At 39.5% G+C, this 24,810-nt stretch overlaps 2 protein-coding genes across 6 annotated transcripts; one reads left to right on the top strand and one right to left on the bottom strand.

The window, feature by feature from the left end:
- Positions 1–861: 861 nt before the first annotated feature.
- LOC136678147 (zinc finger-containing ubiquitin peptidase 1-like) lies at positions 862–11,624 on the bottom strand. 3 transcript variants are annotated; one of them, XM_066656052.1, is made up of 12 exons: positions 11,517–11,624; positions 7,038–7,557; positions 6,354–6,455; positions 6,050–6,109; positions 5,811–5,918; positions 5,300–5,409; positions 4,390–4,558; positions 4,100–4,294; positions 3,413–3,575; positions 2,832–2,995; positions 1,951–2,171; positions 862–1,057 (listed from the first exon to the last, which is right to left on the bottom strand). In XM_066656052.1, the coding sequence occupies exons 2-12, from the start codon at positions 7,546–7,548 to the stop codon at positions 1,010–1,012; spliced, it is 1,851 nt and encodes a 616-aa protein (XP_066512149.1). In that variant the 5' UTR covers positions 7,549–7,557; positions 11,517–11,624; the 3' UTR covers positions 862–1,009. The 3 variants fall into 3 exon arrangements, with proteins under 3 accessions (XP_066512149.1, XP_066512147.1, XP_066512148.1); XM_066656050.1 differs by lacking the exon at positions 11,517–11,624 and adding an exon at positions 9,386–9,477; XM_066656051.1 differs by lacking the exon at positions 11,517–11,624 and adding an exon at positions 9,386–9,477 and having other exon boundaries at positions 5,829–5,918.
- LOC136678148 (importin subunit alpha-6) lies at positions 11,169–23,404 on the top strand. 3 transcript variants are annotated; one of them, XM_066656054.1, is made up of 14 exons: positions 11,169–11,235; positions 13,926–14,055; positions 14,244–14,345; positions 14,613–14,712; positions 14,812–14,906; positions 15,157–15,288; positions 15,638–15,726; positions 16,254–16,353; positions 16,671–16,834; positions 17,122–17,200; positions 17,516–17,641; positions 17,913–18,040; positions 18,455–18,633; positions 19,307–23,404. In XM_066656054.1, exons 2-14 carry the CDS (start codon positions 13,927–13,929, stop codon positions 19,492–19,494), a joined length of 1,611 nt encoding a protein of 536 aa, XP_066512151.1. In that variant the 5' UTR covers positions 11,169–11,235; position 13,926; the 3' UTR covers positions 19,495–23,404. The 3 variants fall into 3 exon arrangements, with proteins under 3 accessions (XP_066512151.1, XP_066512150.1, XP_066512153.1); XM_066656053.1 differs by having other exon boundaries at positions 11,189–11,299; XM_066656056.1 differs by lacking the exons at positions 17,122–17,200; positions 17,516–17,641; positions 17,913–18,040; positions 18,455–18,633; positions 19,307–23,404 and having other exon boundaries at positions 11,189–11,299; positions 16,671–16,838.
- The last annotated feature ends 1,406 nt before the right edge of the window (positions 23,405–24,810 follow it).

The following is a 24,810-nucleotide window of genomic DNA, read 5'->3' as shown; positions in this document are numbered from 1 at the left end:
CTTAGTCATGCGTCCTATCTTAGAAGACACTGAACGTCTGAACATAAATCAACCAGAGAGAACAATAAATGTAAATTAAAGTAAATATTTATATATATATATATATATATTATGTATAATATGAATATAACTTCAAATGGTTGTAAATTATTTTGGTAAAACGGCATCTACCATTGGATAAATTTGGACCAAATCAGATCAAACACAGCTCAAATTTCATCATCTGTTTTGAGCTAAAGGCCATTACGGACCAGCAAGGTATAGCCCAAAAACAACGTTCATATAACGTCTGGCGATTTGTGGGTGGGTAATGAAACACTCCAAATACATGGAGGTTATGTGAATTGTCTTCTCTAATAACTGTCACGGTGTGAGTGAATGGAGGTCTGTGAATGAGTGAATGTGTGTGTGCCCAGATATGGATTGGCGCTCTATCCTGGGTCAACTCCTAGTGCCCTAGTACAGCTTAGTCAGGACGTGATGTTTACTTTATAAATGAACGGAGCAGTTACTTTACTTAAAACAGCTACAGTTTCTGTTCCTTAACAGGAGGCAGACAGAAGATTACAGAAACTACTCAGAGATTAAACATCAACATTATGTAACAATGAAAACATTTTAATGGGGTTAAACATGTAGGGAAAGATTCTGCAAACTTCCCCATCGTACTGACGACAGCTCTAGGTTTGATCGTTGTGTTTTTAGTGAGAAAGTTGGAGCAAGAGGCAGAAACTTAATTCATTTAAAATGTTGTTTTCCTGAACTTTGAAGAAAGAACTGCTTGCAAATTAAACACTCAGACTCTAGAGTAAAAATTATACATTTATTATTTTCAAAAAAGAGATTAAATCACTCACTTATGAGCCACACACACAAACACAGACACACACACACAGAGAGAGAGAGAGAGAGAGAGAGAGAGAGAAACACACACACACAATGCAGAGAAAATCACAGTCTGTTTAAATATTAGTGCTGATGTAATGCAGTCTCCAAACCACCAGCAACATCAGGGGATTCTTTCAGCACGTAATGTTCTGGAGTTGAGGACTCGTGTCTGAAAAAAAAAACAGACAAAATGTTCTGTGAAAAAACATAAAATATATGTGGAAAAATATATAGAGTCGGCTTTCGGTTTTCTTAGGTTTTTCCATCAGGGATTCGACCAAGCACACAAATGTGAAGATGTGTAGACCCACCCTGCTCTAGCCTCCTGCCATTTCATCTATCACTCGCACCCTGAGCCTTGTTCACTTCGCTTCTCGTTCGTTTTACATGTACAATGTAGTTCAGCCTAAGACTGCTGAGTCTGTACTGAACATTCATTCATTCATTCATTCGTCTGTAACCCTTATCCAGTTCAGGGCCACGGTGGGTCCAGAGCCTACCTGGAATCATTGGGCGCAAGGCGGGAATACACCCTGGAGGGGGCGCCAGTCCTTCACAGAGCAACACAGACACACACACACACATACAAACACTTTTGAGTCGCCAATCCATATACCAATGTGTGTTTTTGGACAGTGGGAGGAAACTGGAGCACCCGGAGGAATCATTGAATTACTTGAAATAAAAAATATATAATATAAATAAAATATAAAAGGTATAAATCCTTCTATTAAATAAATATAAAGAAAAAAAAAAGTAACAGCTTCCCTAAACCATATTACTGCCACCATAGGTAGATACAACTGCAGTCAAACGCTGCAAGGAGTCATTAAAATGTTTGTGGGTCCACTCTACTTTCAGAATCCAGCTAGAGCTTGTTTTAATGTCACAGCCTCTCAATGGGGTTCATGAACTGATAAGCGATGAACGGATATTCTCTTTTTTTTGGTATTTTTTGTATTGTAGCTGAACTGGATTGGAATAGCTAAAATACACAGAATATTCAAAGCTACTAAGCATTTGTAATCTGCATTAAGATTATTATGTTGATGTGTGTTTTACCTGCTTCTCCTCTGGAGTTAAGACCCCCTCCACTATGACGAGCTGGTACTGAGAATGTTTGAGGTGTCCGGGGAATTTCCGCATTCGGCCGACTGAAGCGGGAGCTGTCTTTGAGTTCAGAAGCTTTTTCATTGCTCCTGAAGGACATCCTGGATCTAAGAGAAGTAAACACACACTGCCGTTCCTACGTTCCTCCACGCCCACAATGGTCCGGCTGTGGCCTGGGGGACGGTAATCAATTTATTAAAGAGGTTATGAGAAGATTAGGAAGATTTATTTCTTTTAACACAGATATTAAACTTTAGCATAAGACCTTCTATTTCTATTAATTTATTAAGTTATTAAACATTATTGTTCACTATTATTATTATTATTATTATTATTATTAGCAGTAGTAGTAGTAGTCTTACAGTTATTGGTAGTATAAACAGGAACATCATCGATGATGTTTACCAAAGCCTAATAATATTTATAGTTTTTCCTGGTAAATCTAGATGACCATCTACACTTAAGGAAACTCTAGGTAAGATTTAGATGTTATGCTTCTGGGGCTCCCCCTAGTGTTATACAATTTTACAGTGCTCTAATAAAAAATAAATAGGGAGGAGGGTGGAGGGTGGTGTTTTCCTGCTTTCCTCCAAGAATTACATAGTGCAGTTTCAGCAGTGCTGAGCCCGAAGTAGGAAAAACAGATGCCCTATTCTCCCTGTTACAGCATCACAATGTTTCTGAAGTTGTACGTTTAAGGTTAAAATATTACATTCTGTTCCTATGAGTAAGAGTATGTTTTTGTACACACACACACACACACACACACACACACACAGACACAGATAAAAGAGTGAAAACATTTTGAATAATCACAGTCTAGTTGGCCGTACCTTGGTGCTGGAGGTATACAGGTGGAAGATTGGTCTTCACCACCCTGGGTGGAAGTCTAGCACCCCTGCTGGACTGAAGGGAGAAGTACTTTTTCACAAACTCAAACAGTAGAGGGTGTGTGTTCCCAGGGCCAGTGGGTTGGTGGAAATCCACTACACGCGCCCTGAGGGAATAATAATAAAAAACATGGATAAAACAAGTTAAAACACAATAAAATAAAATGCTTCAATAAACATGCCTTATTGTAACCATTTTACCACCACAAAATACCACACTGATCAAAGTTATTGTTTGTTATTTTTCACCTACTGTAATTTACATGAAAAGAAGTATCTAATTGGGTTGTAGTCCTTTAATGAATTTGTTTATGCGCTGCAGAGTGGGTCCCCAACATAGGGGTGGCCATGTTTATTTTGGTTTATTATGAAATCTTTGACACATCCAGGTCACTGGAGAAAATAACAAATTGCTCCTTTAATGCAAATTTATAAATAGAACATGTCCAAAACTGTATCAAACCCAGATGTGTGTATAGTTACTGTTGTTAATATTATTCTTTATTAAAAATGCATTTACACACTTGACTCTAAGGGCAGTGAGAATGGAGTAGATTTCTGTGGCTCCAATCCAGGCCCTGGTTCCCTGAAGTCTCTTGCTGAAATGTGATGCTCCCTGGGGGTCAATCCCTTCTGCCCAGGACCCCTCAATAAGTGCCTGCACCCTGGGGATGCTGGGAACTGAGTCTAAAATGTGAGGATTTTAGACAGATGAAAAAAACACAGATACACACAGTGAAGGAATGGTTTAGTTTTGGTTTCGGTGCCTGTTCCTATAAATAACCACTGTTCGCAAATGTGAGTGAGCCACAGTGAGAAGCAGCTTTCTTCTTTTATCCATTTTTGCTTGGTTTTCTTCTGCATTCTTGTCTACCCTCCTCCAAAAGTGACATAGTACAGTTTCAGCAGTGCTGAGCCCAGAGTAGCAATGACAGGGGCCCTGTTCTCCCTAATACATGTCAGTGAAGCATCACAACAATTCTGCAGCTATAATTTTAAAGCAAGAATTGTACATAATGCTCCTTTAACTGCCTTACGTTCTCCAAATTAATCAGTAATATAAAGAATTGCTGCTATAAAAGACTTACAGCAAATATCCCAAATGTATCCAAAACTGTATTTCCAGACACAGAATTAAAACAGAAGCTTAAAGACAGATTTAAACAAGAAACCAAAACAGTTCTATAAAGGATAATGATGAAAGTGTGCACCTGGCAGTGTGTTTAAAGCCCTGTAGTGCTCCATCTTTCTCAGTGAAGAGTAAAGCATCTGGAAGTTTCTGTATCCACAGCCCCAGCCTTTGTCTCCAACAGAGGCAGCGTAGTGGTCAGTTTCAGCACACAGCCACACGTGGGCGCTGTCACGTGCCTCACGTTGATAAAACTCATACAGAGCCTCCATCACACCTGACACAAATAGAAAATCACGTACCACTTTAGGAAACTTGTAAAATAATATAAAGGAAATATGTACCCTGCCGTCTGCTCTGTCCTACACTGACCTGTGGTTCTGCTTTGACCATCGTCCACTCCAGATGCCAGAGACTCCATAACTTCAGCCCGTTTTTGGTGAAATTCAGCAGGTGCCATTTGACCTTGCCTCACAGCTCGCTCCATGTTTCTCTCAATCTGCTTGCGGTAACCACCGCTGCCGTCCAAACCGAATACTTTCTGCACAGAACAGCGGTCAATCAAGCTGTGGACTAATTTCTGACTGTAAATGCATATGACATGCCTTTGAAGTCTGCAAAACCTACACTAAATATAGGAGTTATATTTAAGTCTCTGGGACACAGTATAAATCATGAGCTACCGCAACAAATAAATCATCTGTATTCAATATTAATATCAGTAATAAAGGGGAAAAAATAATAATAAATCACACTTGCTGGGGAGGACTCCAACTCCCAGAATTCACCTGAGAATCACATGGTCACTTTGTCTTTGCATTTTGCTTTTTTGTTTGTTTTTGCTCTAAACTCCCTTATAATATTAAAGCCTCATTTCGGCTGCTTATAATCTGCAGTATTCTGTATGTCACAGGACAGTGGCCACATTCCACACCAGTCAATCACGTTGAGCCTGTTTAAATGTAGTGTAAATTTAAGTGAGGTTCAATCCACAAATCTGCACAGTGAGACTGATTGGTCGACTGCGATTGATGAACTGGGCACCAGTGATGGAAATGATTAAAAAGCAAAAAAAAAACCCATAAATGGAATAGTTTAATTGTATTTTCATGTGCTAATTTAACAGTCAAAATATTTGTCTACCTCTGGTTAAACACTGTGTATCTGTGTTATTCTTCCCCAGTAAAAAAAAAACGTGATGTATCCTCAGATGCATCTACAGAGAACACGAGATCACTATCCCATAGTAGTTCATCACTGGTTTCTGCGATGTGCAGCTGACCTGCAGTTCTTTAAAGTCTTTTTCCTCCCTCTTCGCCTCTTCCTCTTTTCTCTTCTTCTCCTCTTCCTCCTGCAGCTGTCTGGCCAGCCTCAGATCTCCAGGAATATCCCCTAAAAAAGGAAAAGTAAAAAAACAGGGCTGATTTTCAACTGTGCTCAAAGGATTTAATTAACTCACAGGTTTATGGTTATGCAACAACTTAGTCTCTTTACTCAATACCAAGCATAGGACAGAGGGGTATAAACCCCACTACCGTCGCACGGTCGAACTTTGAGTTCTAGAGGCTCTGGCTAATACTTTTGTGATGAGCTGGAGTGGTGTTTGAGATCCAGAACTAATCATTCTTCATCTGTTCATGATTTAACTAATGTTTATTTGGCTGAAAGCCATCAAATCCTCAGATATGTTCTAATAGTGGAAAGCGTTCCCAAAACGGTAGAGAAACAGGGAACTACATTTGATCTTTATTAATGTGTGATATACGTGTCTGAGTGTGTGTGTGTGTGTGTACCTGAAGAGGCAGCCGTACCATAGTCCAGATGTAGCTCCACATGCTCCTGCAGTGAGCTGTTGTCAGTACACCTCAGAGAACACAGTGGACATTCATACAACTTTAAACCTAAACATACATCATAAATAAACCTTCATGTTGATCAGCACATAGACCACACAGAGCCTAATGCAGGTGGGGAGGGGTTTTCATCCACATGCCACTCAGAGGAATAAATCTGTTCCTTATTATTTACTCACCTGAGTCACTTCTCACTGATGAACAAGGCTGTGATGATGCTCCTGCTTCAGAAAGAGCTCCTTAAACAATATAACAAACAGTAGAAGTCCTCAGTACAAGTTTATTTATTAAACAAATTAGATGATCTAGAGCAGCTGCACATGTACTGCTACATTTATAAATCCCTCCCAGAAATGGGAAGGTGTTGGAAGTAGTATTTAATGTTAATTACAAACAATAATGACAATAATATTATTATTATAATTATGCAACTACCCGGGTTTCCAAAAGTTTGCAAATCAAAAAGAACACACACGCCTGTACCTTCAGACGCCTCCTGATCCTGGAGATGCAGTTCCACATGCTCCTGAAGAATGAAGCAGTCACCACAAACCAGAGAGCAGAAGGGACATGAGAATATCTTCTCTGCAGCAAAACACACAGAACAGGCGCATGTATCTAAACACTGTGTACAGACTAGAGCTTAATTACTATTCATTAAAAATCAGTCAAATTAATCAGCAATTCCATTATTTTCATCTTGAGAATATGTACATTTCTATAGTGGTGACAATTACAGAAAGGTGGTAAAATATCTAAAGGAAGCACTGAAGAAATTAAAAGAACATTAGGTTGCATTCTTACTGCTTCAAAATCATTGTGATGCCGAGCCACTGTTGTTGCTACTACAGGCTCAGCACTGGAGGAAATGCACTAAGTATGCTTTGGAGGAGGGTAGGAAAACACCCCCCTCCCTCCTCTGTCCACCTTGGTTTCATGGCAGTGCTGTAAAAGGGAATTACATTCTGCAACTGTAGGGGGAGGCCAGTTCCAAAAGTAACAACTTTACCTAGTGCTCCTTTAACTTACTGCACCTTTAAAAGAGACTTTATTGTTGCTTTACAGATAGGAATTCAGCCCAAACTCATAAATCTATGCAAACTTTAGCGTCTTTTCCCTAATCTGGATATAAGGCAATTTTTCAAGGCATTGGTTTATGAAGGGCACCTTTCTGAGGGGAGGACAAGCGTTTCTGTTTTGATTTGCGATGCTCTGCTGGATCTTCCTGAGTCTTTTCAGTGTGGACTAAACGTCTTGTCCCATTAGGTGTGGACGCTGCTGGGGGTGAGGATTTAGCTCTAGATGTGGTTCCTTGACCCTGACTAAGAGCTACTCCTGTGCTGGGAGCAGATGTCCCATGGACCACAGAGGAAAACTGATGTTTTGAGGTCTGAGGACAAGCTGGAGTGAGGTCAGAAGTACAAAAACCATCTGATCTTTGGGGATTCAGATCCATCTGATCCACTGAACATCTCTGCCCACTTTCTTTAGGAGTCTGGAAGTCCGTATCTTTCTCCCGATGAGCTGCAGCAACGTGGAAGTTCAGCTCATCGTAGGAAACCCCCGAAAGTGAGCAGAAAGGACAGTTCATCTCTCGTTCCAAGTGGCTCAGGAGGAGGTGGGTCCTCAGGTCTGATTCGGACACCAGCTCCTGGCAGCAGATATCACACACAGGCATCGTACCCTTCTGTAACAGGAGAAAGGAAACAGACACAAACTAGTTGGTGGGCTGCTGGATGATGGAAAAAAAATCATGTTAATGATCACAAATATGCACTGACATTGGGAACGTCACACATTTATGGAACTTTTTAAAAATGTGGCTTCTAAATGTCTGTTATTCATTCCATTTTCTAACTAAAGACATTGACAAATGATAAAGGTAATGGCTATTAATTCATTCAGTGTGTCTCAGAGGGTCTGGTGCCCCGTCTGAACTGTAGGACAAGGTGCCAGTCCTTAGCAGGGCTTCTCTAATAACTGTCCTGGTGTATGAGTGAATGAGTGTTTATGTGAATGAATGTCTGTATGTGTGTGAGCCCAGATATGGATTGCTGTACCCTGGGTGAAATCCTAGTGCCCGATGCAGCCCTCCAGGTGGATGGTTGTTCCTGTCTGAGAGGACACTGTGTGTGTTTGGCTGCTGCTTCTCACCAGTGTGTGTGTGGATTGAGTGTTGAATGGAATGGTAGTGTTGTGTTGTGAGCAGTGTTGATTGTAAAAGCATCCTTGTGTGTCTAGAAAGGTGTTATATAAGTGTAACAATAAATAAGAAAAATAAATAAAACCTGTTAAGCACCTGCACCAACAGATGCTTAAACTGTCCGTGGTTTTAAAACAAAAACAGTGCTTATCCAATTCAGGGTCGCGGTGGGTCCAGAGCCTACCTGGAATCATTGGGTGCAAGGCGGGAACACACCCTGGCGGGGGCGCCAGTCCTTTACGGGATAACACACACAGTCACATATTCACTCACACCTACGGACACTTTGGAGTCGCCAATCCACCTACCAACGTGTGTTTTTGGACTTTGGGAGGAAACCGGAGCACCCAGAGGAAACCCACAGGGACACGGGGAGAACACACCAACTCCTCACAGACAGTCACCCGGAGTGGGAATCGAACCCAGGTCCCTGGAGCTGTGTGACTGCGACACTACATGCTGCACCACTGTGCTGCCCTGCCCACCAACTTAATAGAATAAAACTACCTGTGAACAGTGGAAAACATATTTTACAAGAGTGAGAGAACTATTATATTTGAAGGGGGACAAAAGGATGTGGTACATGAGCAGAACTGGGAGGGCTTAGGAAAATGTACTTTACCCACTACTTATAAATGTAGTTTACCTTGTTAGTGGCTAGATAGTTTGTATCTTGATACCTGATTATATCTTCATTTAAAAGGTCTTTTAAAGGTGCATAAAGTGGGGAATGCATTTTCACAGACCTGTGCACAGTGACAGAAAGTGAAAGTGTATAATCAGGTCATGTCTAAGCCATTTTAAAGGCATTATAGGAATTTGTTTTTTAGTTACGTATTCCTAATCAACAGAGATGAGTTTTTAGGGGTTTAGTCTTTGTCAGTGAGGAGATTTTAAATAAATATTTCCATGAACGTCACTGAACTCCTTGAAAATTATCATCAAATAAATCATTATAATTATATTAAAAGAAATAAAAGACTTAAAACTTTGGGCAGGAATTTAATAAATCCAAATTTTAAAATAAAGAGAGAATTAACAAAAACAATAAATCATTTAATTAAAAAACAACAAAACATTTTATGAAAATGTTAGAATTACGGGTAAACTGTAATTATACAACATGTAATTATCCAATGCTGAAAGACACAGGTTGTTTTTACTGCTAGAATCTCTTTTATTGTGTGATGATGATTGTTTTCAAACAAAGCTGTTTGATTCAGCACCTCGTGGAATTGTTATTAACGTTATACACTAAAACGTAAAGCTTTAATAAAAGCCTCCATCTTATGTCAAACATTTAAATACTCACTGAGCCGTTTGCAAAAAGCAGACTGTAACAGCAGGTGTTTTTCATAAAATGAAACTCTCCTTATTTTCGTTATCCATCCTCTCTTAACGCGGAGAACGGCAGGAAGTGACGCACTACTGGCGGACATGGGACACTCCCAAATTCCTCTATACACCCTATGTAGTTCACTATGTGTGTCACCAATTTCTTCTCCTTTAACACACTTATACACATAAATAGTTAATTATATGTCCAAAGCAAAGCGTTTTAAATAGTGTTTTAAGGCGCAATATCTAACAGTGGGCGTAGATTTAATAGTTTCTGAATAGATTTGTAGGAAATTCGGAGCGATTTGAGACATAACCCCAGTAACCAGTGAATCAGTACAATTGATTCAGCTCAGAAATGAGTCGACTCTTCCCACAAAGCAGGATTTAGATTGACAACTTTAGCCCAAATATAAGTCAGCCAGTAGGAACGGGTTTTGGGAAAAAGCTATTTTGCTAAGAGAGGATTCTTGCTCTGTGGAATATGGATTTACTTACCGAGTTATCTAAAAAAATTAAGCCCAGAGCTGTGGGCTGCCCAATAGAAATGCCAATCTGTTTTTCCTTATTGTACATGTTTAAATTTGGGCTTAATGATTTAGTTAAATAGAAATCCTACTTTGTACAGTATTCCAGTTTTTATTGATAATGCATTCTATTTATCTGCTAAAACAAAAATGGATATTATTAAAAATGTAATTAGATGAAACTATAAAGATACAACAGAGTGAAATAATGAATGTCTTTCGAATAAGGAATGTTCTTATTTTTCTTTGGTTGTAACTGTGATTTTTAATATACTGAGGTTCATGGTCACAATGACATTTCAATGTTCAGGCCTGTTACTTAAAGTCTTCTTCCAGTCATCAGTTAAAAACAAAGCTCTGTTCATCAAATATTTACTAGCTATTGCCAAAGGGAAAAAATCCCCTAAAGCTTTAAAAGTGTTTTGTGTGTAAATCTACACCTTTCGTTCATTCAGTGTCTGTACGAGCTTATCCAGTTCAGGGCCGGGAGTCTATCCGGAATCACTGGGTGCAAGGCAGGAACACACCCTGTTGGGTGCGCCAGTCCTTCAGGGCTGGGTGACACACACTCACTCACACCTATGGACAGATAGTCACCTGGATTGAGACTTGAACTCACTAACCGAGGATCCTAGAGCTGTGGGACTGTGACACTACGTGCTGCGCCACCATACCTTTCATTCAGTATGTGCAAATCTAGGGATTTGTAATATATTGATCTCCATCTCTTCACTCTCCTCCACCTATTGCCTTTAGAGTGACAGCTCCACCCCACAAGTGGACAGGATTGGTTCCTCAGATTTGGGATGTAATAAAACCCTGAATCTGTGTTTTTGAAACTATCTTTGGAAAACTGATGTTCCTGCTCAGCCATAGCGTAGCGTATTTCACTTATGGCAAGCCTTGCAGCATATTAACAACACCGCATTGACTAAGGTTATATGCTTTATTTGCAGTGGAGGTTTTCATTAAATTAAAAAAAATAAAGTTGACAACTAAAAATACATTTGAAAGACCAGAGCAACTTTGAAAACCTCCTCCTTAAAGCCTTAACCTGAACTAAAGGTTGTTACCAGGTATGTAAAATACTGAAAGTGTGAGGAATTTTGCAACAATAACTAAGAGATTAAAAAAATACTCCAATAAAAATTACTTTTTCCGTGGGAGCCGACTCTTTTATGTTTACCTGAGGGAGTCGATACTAAGAGTCGATACCTTTCCGAACTACACATCAGTACTGTGGACGCCATATTGCCCTCCTCAGCCGGAGTGAATCGGAAAGGAGGTCGGGAGGAAGGTAAAGCAAATAAAACACGGAAAAGGAGTAAATCAGGCATAAACCACTGGCTTAGAGCGTTCAGGTGAGACTCGACTCGTATTTTGTGTGGATTTAAGGCCACTATATGAGTGACTTGGGGGTTTATTCCCGCTATAAATTGAGAGGAGAGGCGAAGTGACGTAGCGAGGAAAGCGGGCAGATTTAGGAGAAGAATCCAGCAGAAAACGGGCACATTTTACATTTAGTTGTGGTTTCAATTTAATTTGAGCTTTTAGAAGATATCTGGTGGTGTATTTTACCTTCTCTGGCTCCACACCGGCCCCTGAAACGGTGGGATATTAGTGGAACTTGCCCCACCTACTACACTATAACGTTACTCTCCACGCAGCAGTTGGTAGGCAACAATTTTTTAGCAGTTTTTGTAAATAACAAACAGTTAAAGCTCATATTTCCAGACCTAGAGTAAACCCACTGCTAGACTAAAACGATCTAGATTGAGAATTACTACTGTTAAAGGGCTTAAAGTCTTAATCCTTGCCGGAGAAATCGAGCGGCGGTGTGGCTGCTATGTTTAAGCCAACTAGCCTTGAACTAATATGCCAGAGTTTAAAGGGGAAATCCACCATTTAAAATGGTCAGAAATTCTCTGTATGTGCTGCTTTGAAATGTGAAGTTCTGGAGAAGCTTACTGAGTTGTTCATAGTCGTGTTAGGAACCTTGGAGTGTGTGATGGAGCAAAACGACACCATCTTTATAAACACTAAAGAAATAGGGATAATCATAACATTAAAATGACCTCTTTGTAGGTCAGGTATAATTTGAGTGGTATGTCATTTCTCAGCACTGGACTAACACTGACGTGGTGATGGACACAGTGGTGCTGCTGGAGTTTTTAAACACCATATCAGCTCACTCTCCAGTCTGTTATTAATTATAAACACTTACCTCGTTGGTCCAGTTTAAAGATGTGAGGTGAGAAAGAGCGACTCATTTGTTCTTTCACAGTTTGTGTAAGGCATCCTCTTGTCTTTTATCAGAGGTCACAAGGCGTTGTTGGTTATTTTGGATGGTGGACTATTCTCAGACCAGCAGTGGCACTGAGGTGTTTGGAAACTTCAGCAGCACTGCTGTGTCTCATCCACTTGTACCAGTGTAACTAGGACTGTCAGGATAGCCATATCTGTGAGTGAGATATTGCCCCAGAAATAATTGTGATAAGTTATATTATTGTCATATTAAGGCCATTTTATGGCACTAATGTAATTGTAATATAAGAGCATATTAAAGTATTTACATCCCTTTTAAAGAGCAAGATCTTATTTATTTACTGTATGGACACATTAGAATTGGAACATATAGCAAAATGTCCCAAATAAATAAACCAACAATAAAACAAAACCACGGCTTTTAAATAAAGTGACATAAGGCTCCAGAACAGAGAAAACCAGAGAATAAACAGAAGGAGCAGCTAAAATACTGGTGATGTTTAGTTTTATGTAAACAAACAGGGCAGAAAATGTACAATGAATCCATAATGCCATTATTGTTACAGACCTAAGTGCAACCTACAATAACACATTAACACACCACATGATCAGAGACACTGCCGCACTGAGAGTAATCCACCACCCACTAGTACCTATTCTTTGGTGCTCCTGTAGGAGTCCTGGCCATCACAGTACAGGGGGACATGGGACTAGAGTGAAGAAGACAAGTAGATGGCGTATTAAGCCCCACTCCATTCTTTTTTTTAATCGAGCACATCAGCAGATGATTGGTCTGGTCTTGAAGGAAATAGAGAGCAGATAAACAAAACAATGCTGTGGATCTCCAGGCAGAATTTGAATAAATTACCAACTACTTAGAGATGCGCATTGTTTCAGGCCACAGCAGCACTTTATGAGAAGTGGGTTCCAGCCGTTTCAAACAAAATACAAATAACACACAAATAACTTGAGATTTCTGGACAGGTGATGTCTGCAGTACCAATGCCAGGTGTGGGTTAATGAATGCCAACAAATCCTCAGAAATCGCAGAAATCTTCCAACGTTTAACATAAACTCTTCCAAGAAATGTAGAAGCTGTTACGGCTGCAAAGAGGAACACACTCCGGATGCATTCATTTAAATGCAGGAGAAAGTTTGCTTGAGCAGATGTAAATATTTTTAAGCTAATTTTCTGAATTTATCTCATTTAGGTTCTGAATTGTCTGAGGTTCTGACTTGGCTAGTTTTTTCTATCAGAATGGATCTACAGAATTGTAGTTAATCTCTGAGGCATCTGCTAGTTATTAGTGCATTATGTTTAGACAGATTTTAGTGTATTTGGAAATAACTGTGCTATACATTTATGTATATATATATATATATATATATATCATATATCATATATCATGAGCACCTTTAAAATCGGAGCCACTTTAAGCGGAATCCTTTGTGGACTCACTGTGTATCATCTCCTTGTAAAAGCATAAAATACGGTGTGATGCTCTGGAGCAGCTGCACATGAACCTGAGTTCACCGTACTCAATGCCACACAGCATTAACTTGGAACAGGGAAACTGTTCTCTGGATAGGGCTCAATTCAGTACCATTAGAGATGACTGGTGATGCACAACTAATTATCCATCTTTATGATGGCACTGAATGATAGAGGAAATACATCATGCAAAATATATTTACTTATTTATTCATTCATTCAAATGGCAGAATGGCGAGCCCAGGTAAAGACAACTATCGAATGAAGAGCTACAAGAATAAGGCCCTGAATCCACAGGAGATGAGGAGACGGAGAGAAGAAGAAGGGATTCAGCTGCGGAAACAGAAGAGAGAAGAACAGGTAGATCGTTAAACATTGTCATGCTGATCATTAATTGTCAAATTTAGCCTATGAGGGTACTACTATTTATGCTTTGGATGGTTGACATAGGTTAATTTTAATGTTTGGAGAAATGTCCATAAAATGTGATGTGGTTTTGAAGCTAGTGTGAGACAAGATGATTAATATTCTTCCTTCGTTAACTCCAGTTGTTTAAGAGGAGGAATGTGTGTGTGCCACCGGGTGATGAGTCAATGCTGGAGTGTCCCATTCAGGATCCAGACATCAGCTCCACTGTCCCCGTATCTGGGGTAAGTGTGTTATTACTTCCAGTGGTTAATAATAATGTTAATATATTATTTATTTATGTATTTTTTTATATCTATGTGCTGCCCTTCCAGTCTAATCCGATCTATCCATAGTACCTCATCCCATTCCCCCATTTCACACCATCTTATCCCAATCCTCTATCCCATATCTTCTACACTCAAAGACTGTCACCATTTATTTGCTTTATTTTTAAAAATCATTGTTGAATATGTGACCTTTTTATGTATCATTTTGTTAATTTCTAACAGGAAGGAGTTATAACTCAAGATATGATTCAGATGATCTTCTCTGATGACCCTGACCAACAGCTCATAGCCACCCAGAAGTTCAGAAAACTACTCTCTAAAGGTTCAGACTCATTTTTCTGGTGATTTGTTGATCACTGTGTTGAAATAAACTCTCATCTAAACTTCCCGTAACTAATCGTTTCATATAAACTCTCGACAGAGCCGAACCCACCGATCGATGAGGTGATCCTCACTCCAGGGGTGGTCAGCAGGTTTGTGGAGTTCCTGAAGAGGAGTGACAACTGCACCCTTCAGGTGAGAATTCTGGGAAGGCTCCGATCTGATTATAGCTAATTAAAGCAGTCACCGCAGTTAAATGTTACATTACTCCAGCATTTAAAAAAAAAACCCTTGTGTTTAAAACATTTTACAAATATTAATAGTTACACGTGAGCAAATTTCTTTAAGATTATTACTACATTCTCAAAATAATAGCTACTTTTTTGTGTGTTATCCCAGTGAAATTATGTTCATGTTTAATTGGATTATTTTGTGCTGTGGACAGTTTGAAGCGGCCTGGGCTTTGACTAACATCGCCTCAGGGACGTTTCTGCACACGAAAGTGGTGATAGAGACCGGAGCTGTGCCCATTTTCATTGAACTGCTCAACTCTGAGTATGAGGATGTGCAGGAGCAGGTGACCTGAGCTTTTTAGTACTCTCTTCAGATTTTTCTGGGTTTTCTTTTTTTATAATATTTGTGTTGTTTCATGAAAGTAAGACGCATCAAATCCAGTACAAATATCACTTCTTATGGACCTCCAAATAGAACAGATTTAAATGGCAGTAAACCATTACACTGCTAATGTACTGAAGCTTGCTTTAACATGTTTAATATCCAAGCCATATGTGGAATTGTTTTGTTTGGAACCCATTTAGATTATTTGCTAAAGTGTGCACAAAGTTGAATCTTGATTTTTCAGTTATTATTTTGTTATAATATGAATTAATCTCTGGTATTTGTGTTGAAATGTGTGTGTTTTTTAGGCTGTTTGGGCACTGGGTAACATCGCAGGAGACAATGCAGAGTGCAGAGACTTTGTCCTGAACTGCGGTATTCTACCCTCCCTGACACAGTGCGTATTATACACTGAACTTGAGCGTACCTGCTGTGTCTGATCCACTCGCACCAGCACAACACACACTAACACACTACCACGACGTCAGTGTCACTGCAGCGCTGAGAATGATCCACCACCACATCACACCTGCTCTGTGGGGGGTCATGATATTTGAAGAACAGGGTGAAGGCAGATAAAGTATGGACAATGAATTTAGATACAAAGTAGATGTTCCTAATCCAGGGATCGTTCAGTGAATGAGTAAATAGTAGCATAATTATTAGAAAAAGACAGTTCAATACACTTTTAATTGCTAGATTAGTTCAAGGAATGAATACGTATTAGATTAATATATTGTGGAAATAATAAATATGGATTAAAGAAAGACAATTGACTGCACTTGAAGTGCTGTATAAATAGTTGGATTCATTGATAGCAACAGCTCTACTGTTATGTATTTAAACTGCTATAGAGATATGTACAGATACTGAGGTAGATGGGGTGTACATGGTCTCAAATTGTGTGTGTGTGTGTCTGTGTAGGTTACTTGCAAAGTCTAACCGTCTCACCACAACCCGTAATGCTGTGTGGGCTCTGTCGAATCTGTGCAGAGGCAAAAACCCTCCCCCAGACTTTGCAAAGGTGAGTAGATTCAGTTATCAATGAGGAAGATGTCTCTCATGTCTCCTTTTTCAGACCTGTACAGGGCAATGCACCCCCTTTGTTTTTCCCAAGAATAAATATAGTCATTCTTTTAGGAACAGCTGCCGTCACTTTAAGAATAAATGAATATTCTCATGTGTGCTTCTTTATAAATGAAATATTTTTAAAAGCAAAAATTAGTGTTGACTTGTGGTGCAATTGTCAGACAGAGTGGGAAGTGCTGAACCCTCTGAACCCTCATTTTGATGTTTAAATAATGTAATAAATAATTTAGCATCTTCTCTAATCTGCTGCAGGTTTCTCCGTGTCTGAGTGTTTTGTCCCGGCTGCTGTTCAGCAGTGATCCAGATGTTCTGGCAGATGCTTGCTGGGCGTTATCATATCTGTCCGACGGTCCCAACGACAAAATACAGGCTGTTATTGACTCAGGAGTGTGTCGCAGACTGGTGGAGTTGCTCATGTGAGACACTATTAATAAACACACACACACACAGAGCGTTGGCCTAATGGTTCAATCCCCAGGACTGGCAGTAACATCCAAGCAAAGCACTGAACCCCCAAATGCTCCCTGGGTGCGGTTTGGCTGCCCACTGCTGTGTGTGTAATGACAGCCCATTTTATCCTGATTAATCAGAATGTTTCTCTAATCCAACAAAAGTATGATTTTATTTGTTGTATTGTGTCTAAATAGAAATACAGGGCAATATATAATTTCTCTTAACATGATCTCTCACTGTTATTTTTCAGGCACAGCGATTATAAAGTGGTCTCACCTTCTTTGAGGGCAGTGGGGAATATTGTAACAGGAGACGATATTCAGACCCAGGTGAAGACATATTTGTTTATTTTTATATTTTTTAGACTTTTATAAGTCAATCTGGGATTAAGCTTTTTTTTAGCTTGTTAGCTCATGTCCTTATTCATAATAAGCACAATTCATTGTTATAGCATTCGAAAAACATAATACTTCCTGTTTAAATGAAGTATAGCAATTTCTTCCTCTTACATCAATCTATCATTGGGTGAAACCACTGTCAGAAACCACATAAAGAAGCTTCATAGTTCGAGGCGACTCTATGGATTTTGGCATGATGTTAATAACAGATTTATAGACTATATTTACAGTGTCTCTGTGCTCTAGGTGATCCTGAACTGCTCAGCATTACCCTGCCTACTCCACCTGCTTAGCAGCCCCAAAGAGTCCATTAAAAAAGAAGCCTGCTGGACAGTGTCAAACATTACAGCTGGAAACAGAGCGCAGATACAGGTACACACACAAAATATGCACACATTTATATACTCCACACGATAATACCCAATCCCATCTCTGGAAAACTTGGCCTTTAAAAATGCTATGGTCCAGCCTCACCCTCTCTCTAACCTGTATCTGACGTAGTAGATCTGGGCCTTTTTAGTGTTCTCCTCTGAATGTGTGAGCACCGATGATGAAGATGCATTGGTGGCAGCTGGAAAAGCAATGTAGTGTGAAGTTGTTTCATGTTTTTCAGTTATATTTTTATATCAATCTTTATTTTCAGACGGTTATTGATGCCAACATCTTCCCGGTGCTGATTGAGATCCTGCAGAAGGCGGAGTTTCGTACCAGGAAGGAAGCGGCATGGGCGATAACTAATGCCACCAGTGGGGGCACTCCAGATCAAATCAGGTCACCATAGCTCTTCCTTATCTAATCATAACAGGTTCTGCACATATGGTCACCATGCCCGCTGCGAAATGTGGGCTAGAGAGTTACAAAACCCCCAGCACCGGGCTGGGTGGCATTGTGAAAATGGTCTCCAGAGAGATTGCAGTCCATCCAATATTTTTGGGAGGAACTGTGATTCAGAACTAATCATTGAACATCAGTAATGTTCAGGGTGGATGAGGTCCAGTCATCGCAGCATTGTTTTCATTTCTAGAAGCCTTCCCAGGAGTGTAGGGGCTTTTCCTGTAGCAAAGAGGAACAAACTCCTGATTAATTCTCTTCATTTCAGAAAGGAATTTTGGATGAGGTCCAGCATATTGTGAATGTTTCTGATTATCTTTAATATTTGTGTGTGTGTGTGTGTGTGTGGTACAGGTACCTGGTCTCTCTGAACTGCATTAAGCCGATGTGTGACCTATTGACAGTGATGGACTCCAAGATTGTGCAGGTGGCCCTGAACGGACTGGAGAACATACTGAGGCTTGGAGAACAGGAATCAAAACAGAACGGCACCGGAATTAACCCTTACTGCGCCCTCATCGAGGAGGCATATGGTACACACACACACACAATTTAAGTTTTGTTTCCTTTCTTCTAAGTATCTCAGAATTTTTCCACCATTAAAATTACTGAGATGCTATTGTTACAAAGATGGTTTATTATTATTATTCTTTTTAATTCAGTTAAAAATACTTTATGAATTTTTGCATTCCCACGCCCCTGTCTCTCCAGTTGGTGATACTGAATATATAGGGAATATTCTATTACATCCTTCCACTAGAGGGCAACAGTGTTCTACATTGAAGTTTTCATGGACTCCTAACTATTACTACAACTACTACTACTGTTGTTGTTGTTATTATCACCATCATCATTGCTTTCATTATCTATATTATACTATGATTGTTTCAGTACACATGATCATAACATCACTTATGTGATGGTTCAGGGACCTCTTTGTCAATAATTTGTAGATAGTTTGACCAGATGAGGGTAGGTCCCCTGTGTGAGCCTTGGTTCCTCCCAAGGTTTCTTCCTCAGCTCTTAGGGAGCTTTTTCTTGCCACTGTTGCCCCTGGCCTCGCTCACCTGGGGATTTAATGTTTCATATTAAAACTTTCTTTACTGGAATTCTGTAAGGTTGTGAAAAGCACAATACAAATAAATTTGATTTGATTTCTACTCACAACTCATTTGACAGTATTAAATTTCGTGGTCTTATTTACAGGTCTGGATAAGATAGAGTTCCTCCAGAGCCATGAGAACCAGGAGATTTACCAGAAGGCCTTTGACTTGATTGAGCATTATTTCGGAGTGGAGGAGGAAGATGCCAGTATTGCACCTCAAGTGGATCAGAACCAGGGCCAGTACATCTTTCAGCAGCAGGAGGGGCCTATGGAGGGCTTCCAGCTTTAACCCAGCTCTAACCCTGTTTAACAAGTTAAAACCTGCTCCAAAAACTCCCAGCTTTGCTTCTGGAATGGAATCGTGACACACTCTCCCTCTCTCTCTCTCTCTCTCTTTCTCTCTCTCTTTCTCTCTCTCTCTCTTTATCCTTCTGGATGAGAAAGGAACTGCTGAAACATCTCCAAGGCCCCAAAATCCTTTGCAGTGGCTCCAGCAGCACTCCTCTATTTTTCAGTGTGTGGATGAGTATGGAAAACGTCCAGGAAGCTTTCTGATGGAGCATAAGCAAATTTATCCAGTTGTGAGCTCTGCCCTATCTCACATAGACTGTCTTTTGTTTTTGAGCCTCTATCCTTTTTTTTTCCTCAAATAATTATTATTATAATTATTATCATTATTATAAATAAATAATAATATTATTATTATTAGACATTGGCACTGGTGACCCAAAAAAAAGAGAAAGGAAACAAATCTCCATATCCCTTTGGAAATGTGAAACTACCTCTATGATCATCAGCAAAAAGAAAAGAAAAGTGATTGGAAATAGTCAGCGCTGACGGTAGATTTTTCTCCTGCCTTTTTTTTTCCTTTCTTTTCTTTCCCCCCTGAAGTGCACACTGGTGATTTATTACAGACTGTAAAAAAAAAAAAAAAAAAAAAAAAAAGAGAGAGAAATTGACTTTGCATGGGCAAAAGGGGTTTGAAGTGAGACACTTCCTGCCGGTGTGATCTCACACACACAAAACAGTCTGATGCTATCAAACAAACAAGCAAACGAAAAAACAAACAAACGTCTTTGATGATTATCCTGTTTGTGACTCTTTCTGGTGTCCTGTGAAATTTATTATTATTATTTTTTTTTTTAAAGTTCGCCTTGGACTAAAATATCAGCACTGGCTTTCGTGCTTCTGAACTTTATCGGAGTGGAGGAGCTTCTGGAGTTGTATTTATTGTGACTGAAACTTCTCCTTTGTGTGTGTGTGTGTGGTCAGGAGTTTACCAAACGCTACGATGCATCTTTATTTAAATATCCGTCACTTGCTGACCATTTAAATGCAGTCTGTTTGGTGTCTCCATTCTTCCTCATGCTTTCTGAGGAACTGTTTGGGAGCATTAATATTTTTTTTTCCTTTTTTTTTAATTTTATTTTGTTTTGGGGTCTTCTTGTGTTTATCTGTTTCAGGAAACAAAAAAAACTAAACTCTCAAATCATTTGCCATTGGCTTTGAGTCATGTTTAAAGGCAGAAAAGACTCAGACTGGCTCTGAAACCTGGACTGGAATTTACATATTCAGTGAATAAACATGAAGTTGATCCAGGATAATATACTAAACCTGAACTCGAACCTAACACAGGGGCAAGACTTTTCTCCTGCTTTGAACTGTATTTCATCCACATGCCACAAACACCTGATAAATGTCCACCCACTACCCACCTTACTCTGGTTTAGAAACCTCTGTCTGTGCTCTCTTCAATCTCAGGCCTCTCTCGGGTTCTGTTTGTTCTCGTTTTCCTGAGCACCTTCTCGTTTCGGTCTGCTCTGGATTCACGGAAATCTGAAATCTCCTTCATTTCACCTGAGAAATCCGGCTTCCGCTAACAGATCTGAACGATCTGTGTCAAACATAACAATAACACAACATTGGCGATTGTAAAACAAGCACATTTAACTGGATGGTGTATAGTTTTCTAATATTTCTCATGTTTGTACAGTGTTTTTTCAGGTTTGGATTTGCGTTTTATTTTTTTTTTCTCCCACTCTCATCGGAGAAAGTGTTTTATTTTAATTTTATTTTATTTTATTTTATTTGGTGTTTCAAAGTCGACATTGGTACCAATCTGCCGTGTAGAGGACGTCAAGTTTTCTCCCCTCAAGAATGTTTAAAAATATGTGTAAAATGACATGGAACAAATAAAATGTTCTCTTTACACATCGAGAGAATACACACTTTAGACTGGTTAGAATGTGTGTTCTGATTGGCTTTGCTCTTTGTGTCCAGCGTCTGTGGACACCTGCTTGTAGGACGTTAATCTGGAGTGTGTTCTTCACTGCAGTAATAGTTAACTCCTCTGGGAAAGCTTTGGACCAGATGTTGGAACAATTGCTGTGAGAACCGAGTGGCATTCAACCTCATCAAATGTAGCGTTGTCAGATGCTGACTCCAAAATTATGCCAAAAGTATTGGAGAACCACTCATGGCATTGGACATTGTGACCTTAGGCCTCATAGGAGGTCAGGAACTCATGTCGGATTGGTTAGTCCTGGATATAAATGCTGCTTCAGCTCATTCCAGTTGTTAAAAGCTGTTAAAGCAAACAGAAAAGGCAGTAGCTGAGGCTTTTGATGGAATCTGAATGTATGCCGCCCTTCAAAATGCACAAAACCCTGGAAAAACTTTGAGAATAACAGGCCTTTGTTTAAATGCAGCTCAATAAATGCAGTTGTCACAGATATTAAAATGTCTTCATTGTTCTAAAGACGTCACGGTTGGAATTGCAGTTCCACTGCCCCCAGGTTTTTAAGTTCAGTGTGTGACCGCTGTGAAGTCAGACAGTGATTGAGTCTCATAGCGAGGCTGGGACGGTGTCTCTGACTTTACTGTTGTAATGAAGTGTGTCACAGACAACAAGTAAAACCTATCAACACAGTGACTCATCGACGCGTCTGACAACTTTAGACCAGTTTTAGAGCAGGTGGACATCAGTGATGCTCTTAGTCATTATTTTCCAGAGCTAGTGTAGATCATTGTAAAAGTCTGTATCTATATCTTACTGTTCTGTGTAGTTTTATAAATTCTTTACCTTTCTGTTTACATTTAATGAAAATCAGACAAATGCAAATAGTAAAAAGCTAGGAAAGTGCAGAGTTAAAAGAGGAGAACGTGGGTTTCCTGCTTCAGTTCTGTTGTTTAACTCGGAGACACGGAAGAACAGAATATCATATGAATAACTATTGATACAAAAACTAAATTTCCTTCTTCCTTTTATCTTTTTTTTCCCCTGAACACCATCAGCTGCCCTTTAGAGTGTTAAAACTAAACTAATACAAAATACAAAAAATTCCTCATCTTCTTTTCCGTTAAATTCCAATCAGTATATATATACATATATAATTTTTGCCCTGGGTGTCCCCCATAATGCTAATGTTAGCTGATATGTTTGTCTGATGTGATAGATCTGGGCAGTTAGCATTCCTCTCAGTGTTAAGCTGTTCAATGGGGTTGCATTAGTGGCAGTTGCAAAAGAAATGAGTGTTTGGCCTCCCAAAGTGTGTGTGTGTGTAAGAGACTCAGTGATGGGTGGGAATGGTGAGGACTAGTATTTGAGTGTTTCAAAATAATTAAAATACATAAACAAATAAACTGCAATTCGAAATATTCCAAAATAACCTGGACAAAGATTACTTGTAGCAACTTTACTGAGCAAACCAGGGCCTTTTATACAGCGAATATACATCGTAATACATTTTTTTAAAGCTAGATTCATCAATCTGTATTTTACAACGTTACCTACCCCTTTTTTCCACCTACATTCATGCCCCTCTCCTACAAAGTTTCTCTCGTATATCCAGCTTCACACTGACCTGCTGGAGGCTGTGAAATTCTTGTTGTATCTAGTTTCAGCAACTTCGTGTTTTTCTGCTGTGCTTTGTGCAGAGGGTTTCAATGAAATGTTCATCAAGGCCCATTTAAGGCTAAGGTACTGATGACTAATGTGTGAGTGTAAGCATGTGAAAACAAACCACCAGGACAGAGTTTTAAAAATGTTTCCCTTATCTCACAGTTACCTTTATATCTCACAGTTGCAAACGGAACATATATTCCAACTCGTATTATTGATTTTGCAGGTTTGTTGCAGGTATTTTCTAGTCGAAAGCAAGCAATTAACAGGTAGTAACCTATTTCTAATGTGCTCTCTCTCTCTCTCTCTCTCTCAAAATAAAATAAATAATTAACACTTTTAATACAGTATGGAGTACATAGTGTGATTGCCAGAGGAATCTAAGCAGCTTTAAAGGGTTAGTGTTTCCCAAACATATAAAGATTTGCTTCAGCCTCAACCTTTTACATTTGCTAGCTCTCCAGTTTGATTGTGTGCTGGAAAAAGGTTTGGTGTTTGTAAGCAGCCCTAGCTCTGTAACTGGGGAAACTATAAACAAAGTGTATCCATGCAAACTCTCTCAAGCACGGCCAAAATTGTCATGTGGAGGCATATGGACGGCGCAGAGACCTCTGATTGTTAAAAAGCATGAAAAGAGATGAGTAAGTTGCTCTATTGTGTGTTGCCCAACAGGGTGTGTTCCTGCCTTGCGCCCAATGATTCCAGGTAGGTTCTGGACCCACCGCAACCCTGAACTGGATAAGGCTTATAGATAATGAATGAATGAAAATTAAAGGCAATTTAAACATCAACCACGAACAGTCACTTTCTTACTAAAACATACCAGTCCACCTTAAAAGATCCACCAAAACATATTACTTAAGGTGGACCTCACTGCAAATTCACACGAATTAATGCATACTGAGAGTGCTACAAACTAAACACCTCGAGTTTAAACGGTGACCACACAAAATCTACAGTTGGCTTTTCACTAAAACAACATTCCACCTTAAAAGATTTCCTACTTTTACTGCAGTCACTACTATTTTAAAAGGATGAGTCCAGGCCACTCTGAATTCCCACTTCTGGACCTTCGTGTTTTTATGTGAAGGGTCCTAATCTCAGAGTTCTTACTGTTAAACTGTATCTATAATGTAGTCCATTAGTTGTTTTCACAGATCGATAGATCATTTCTCACCGCAGTAAAAAGCCTCTCTCAGCCGCTCGGTCCATCTCAGAGCCTGTATCCGGAGTCCTAACAAATATTTACCTTCTCCACATTTCAGCTTTCATTATTGCTTTATGATCCATGAGCAATTTGCAGCTTTACAGCTTGAACCACACTGTATTTCACACAGTTTTAATGGAGATCTCAGTGAGGTCTAACACTTGTCTGAGATACTACTTTTTTGTTTGTCGTTTTGCAGCTGGAAAAAAAGACAGAACTCCACCATTCTGATGCTGTAAAGAACTTGATGGTTTTTATCTGGACACAAGTGTCTCACGTCTTCTGAACTGTAGGAGAGTCATCATTGAGTCTCCTTGCCACAGTATTCCTCTTACATCAGCAGTTTTTAGCTAAAGGCAAAACAAAGCTGTGGCCGTCTCAGCTGAAATAAACTGGATGTTCAGGTTTGAAGAGCAGAGATAATCATCTCCTCAGCATCTGATTCCTGACTGATGTCACCGTGATACTCTTCAAAAAAAAAAAAAATAAAAACACCA

This window comes from Hoplias malabaricus, chromosome Y, assembly GCF_029633855.1.
Source record: "Hoplias malabaricus isolate fHopMal1 chromosome Y, fHopMal1.hap1, whole genome shotgun sequence".
Lineage (NCBI taxonomy): Eukaryota > Metazoa > Chordata > Actinopteri > Characiformes > Erythrinidae > Hoplias > Hoplias malabaricus.
The sequence above is the reverse complement of the archived record's forward strand: the minus strand, read 5'-3'. Positions and strand labels throughout refer to the sequence as shown.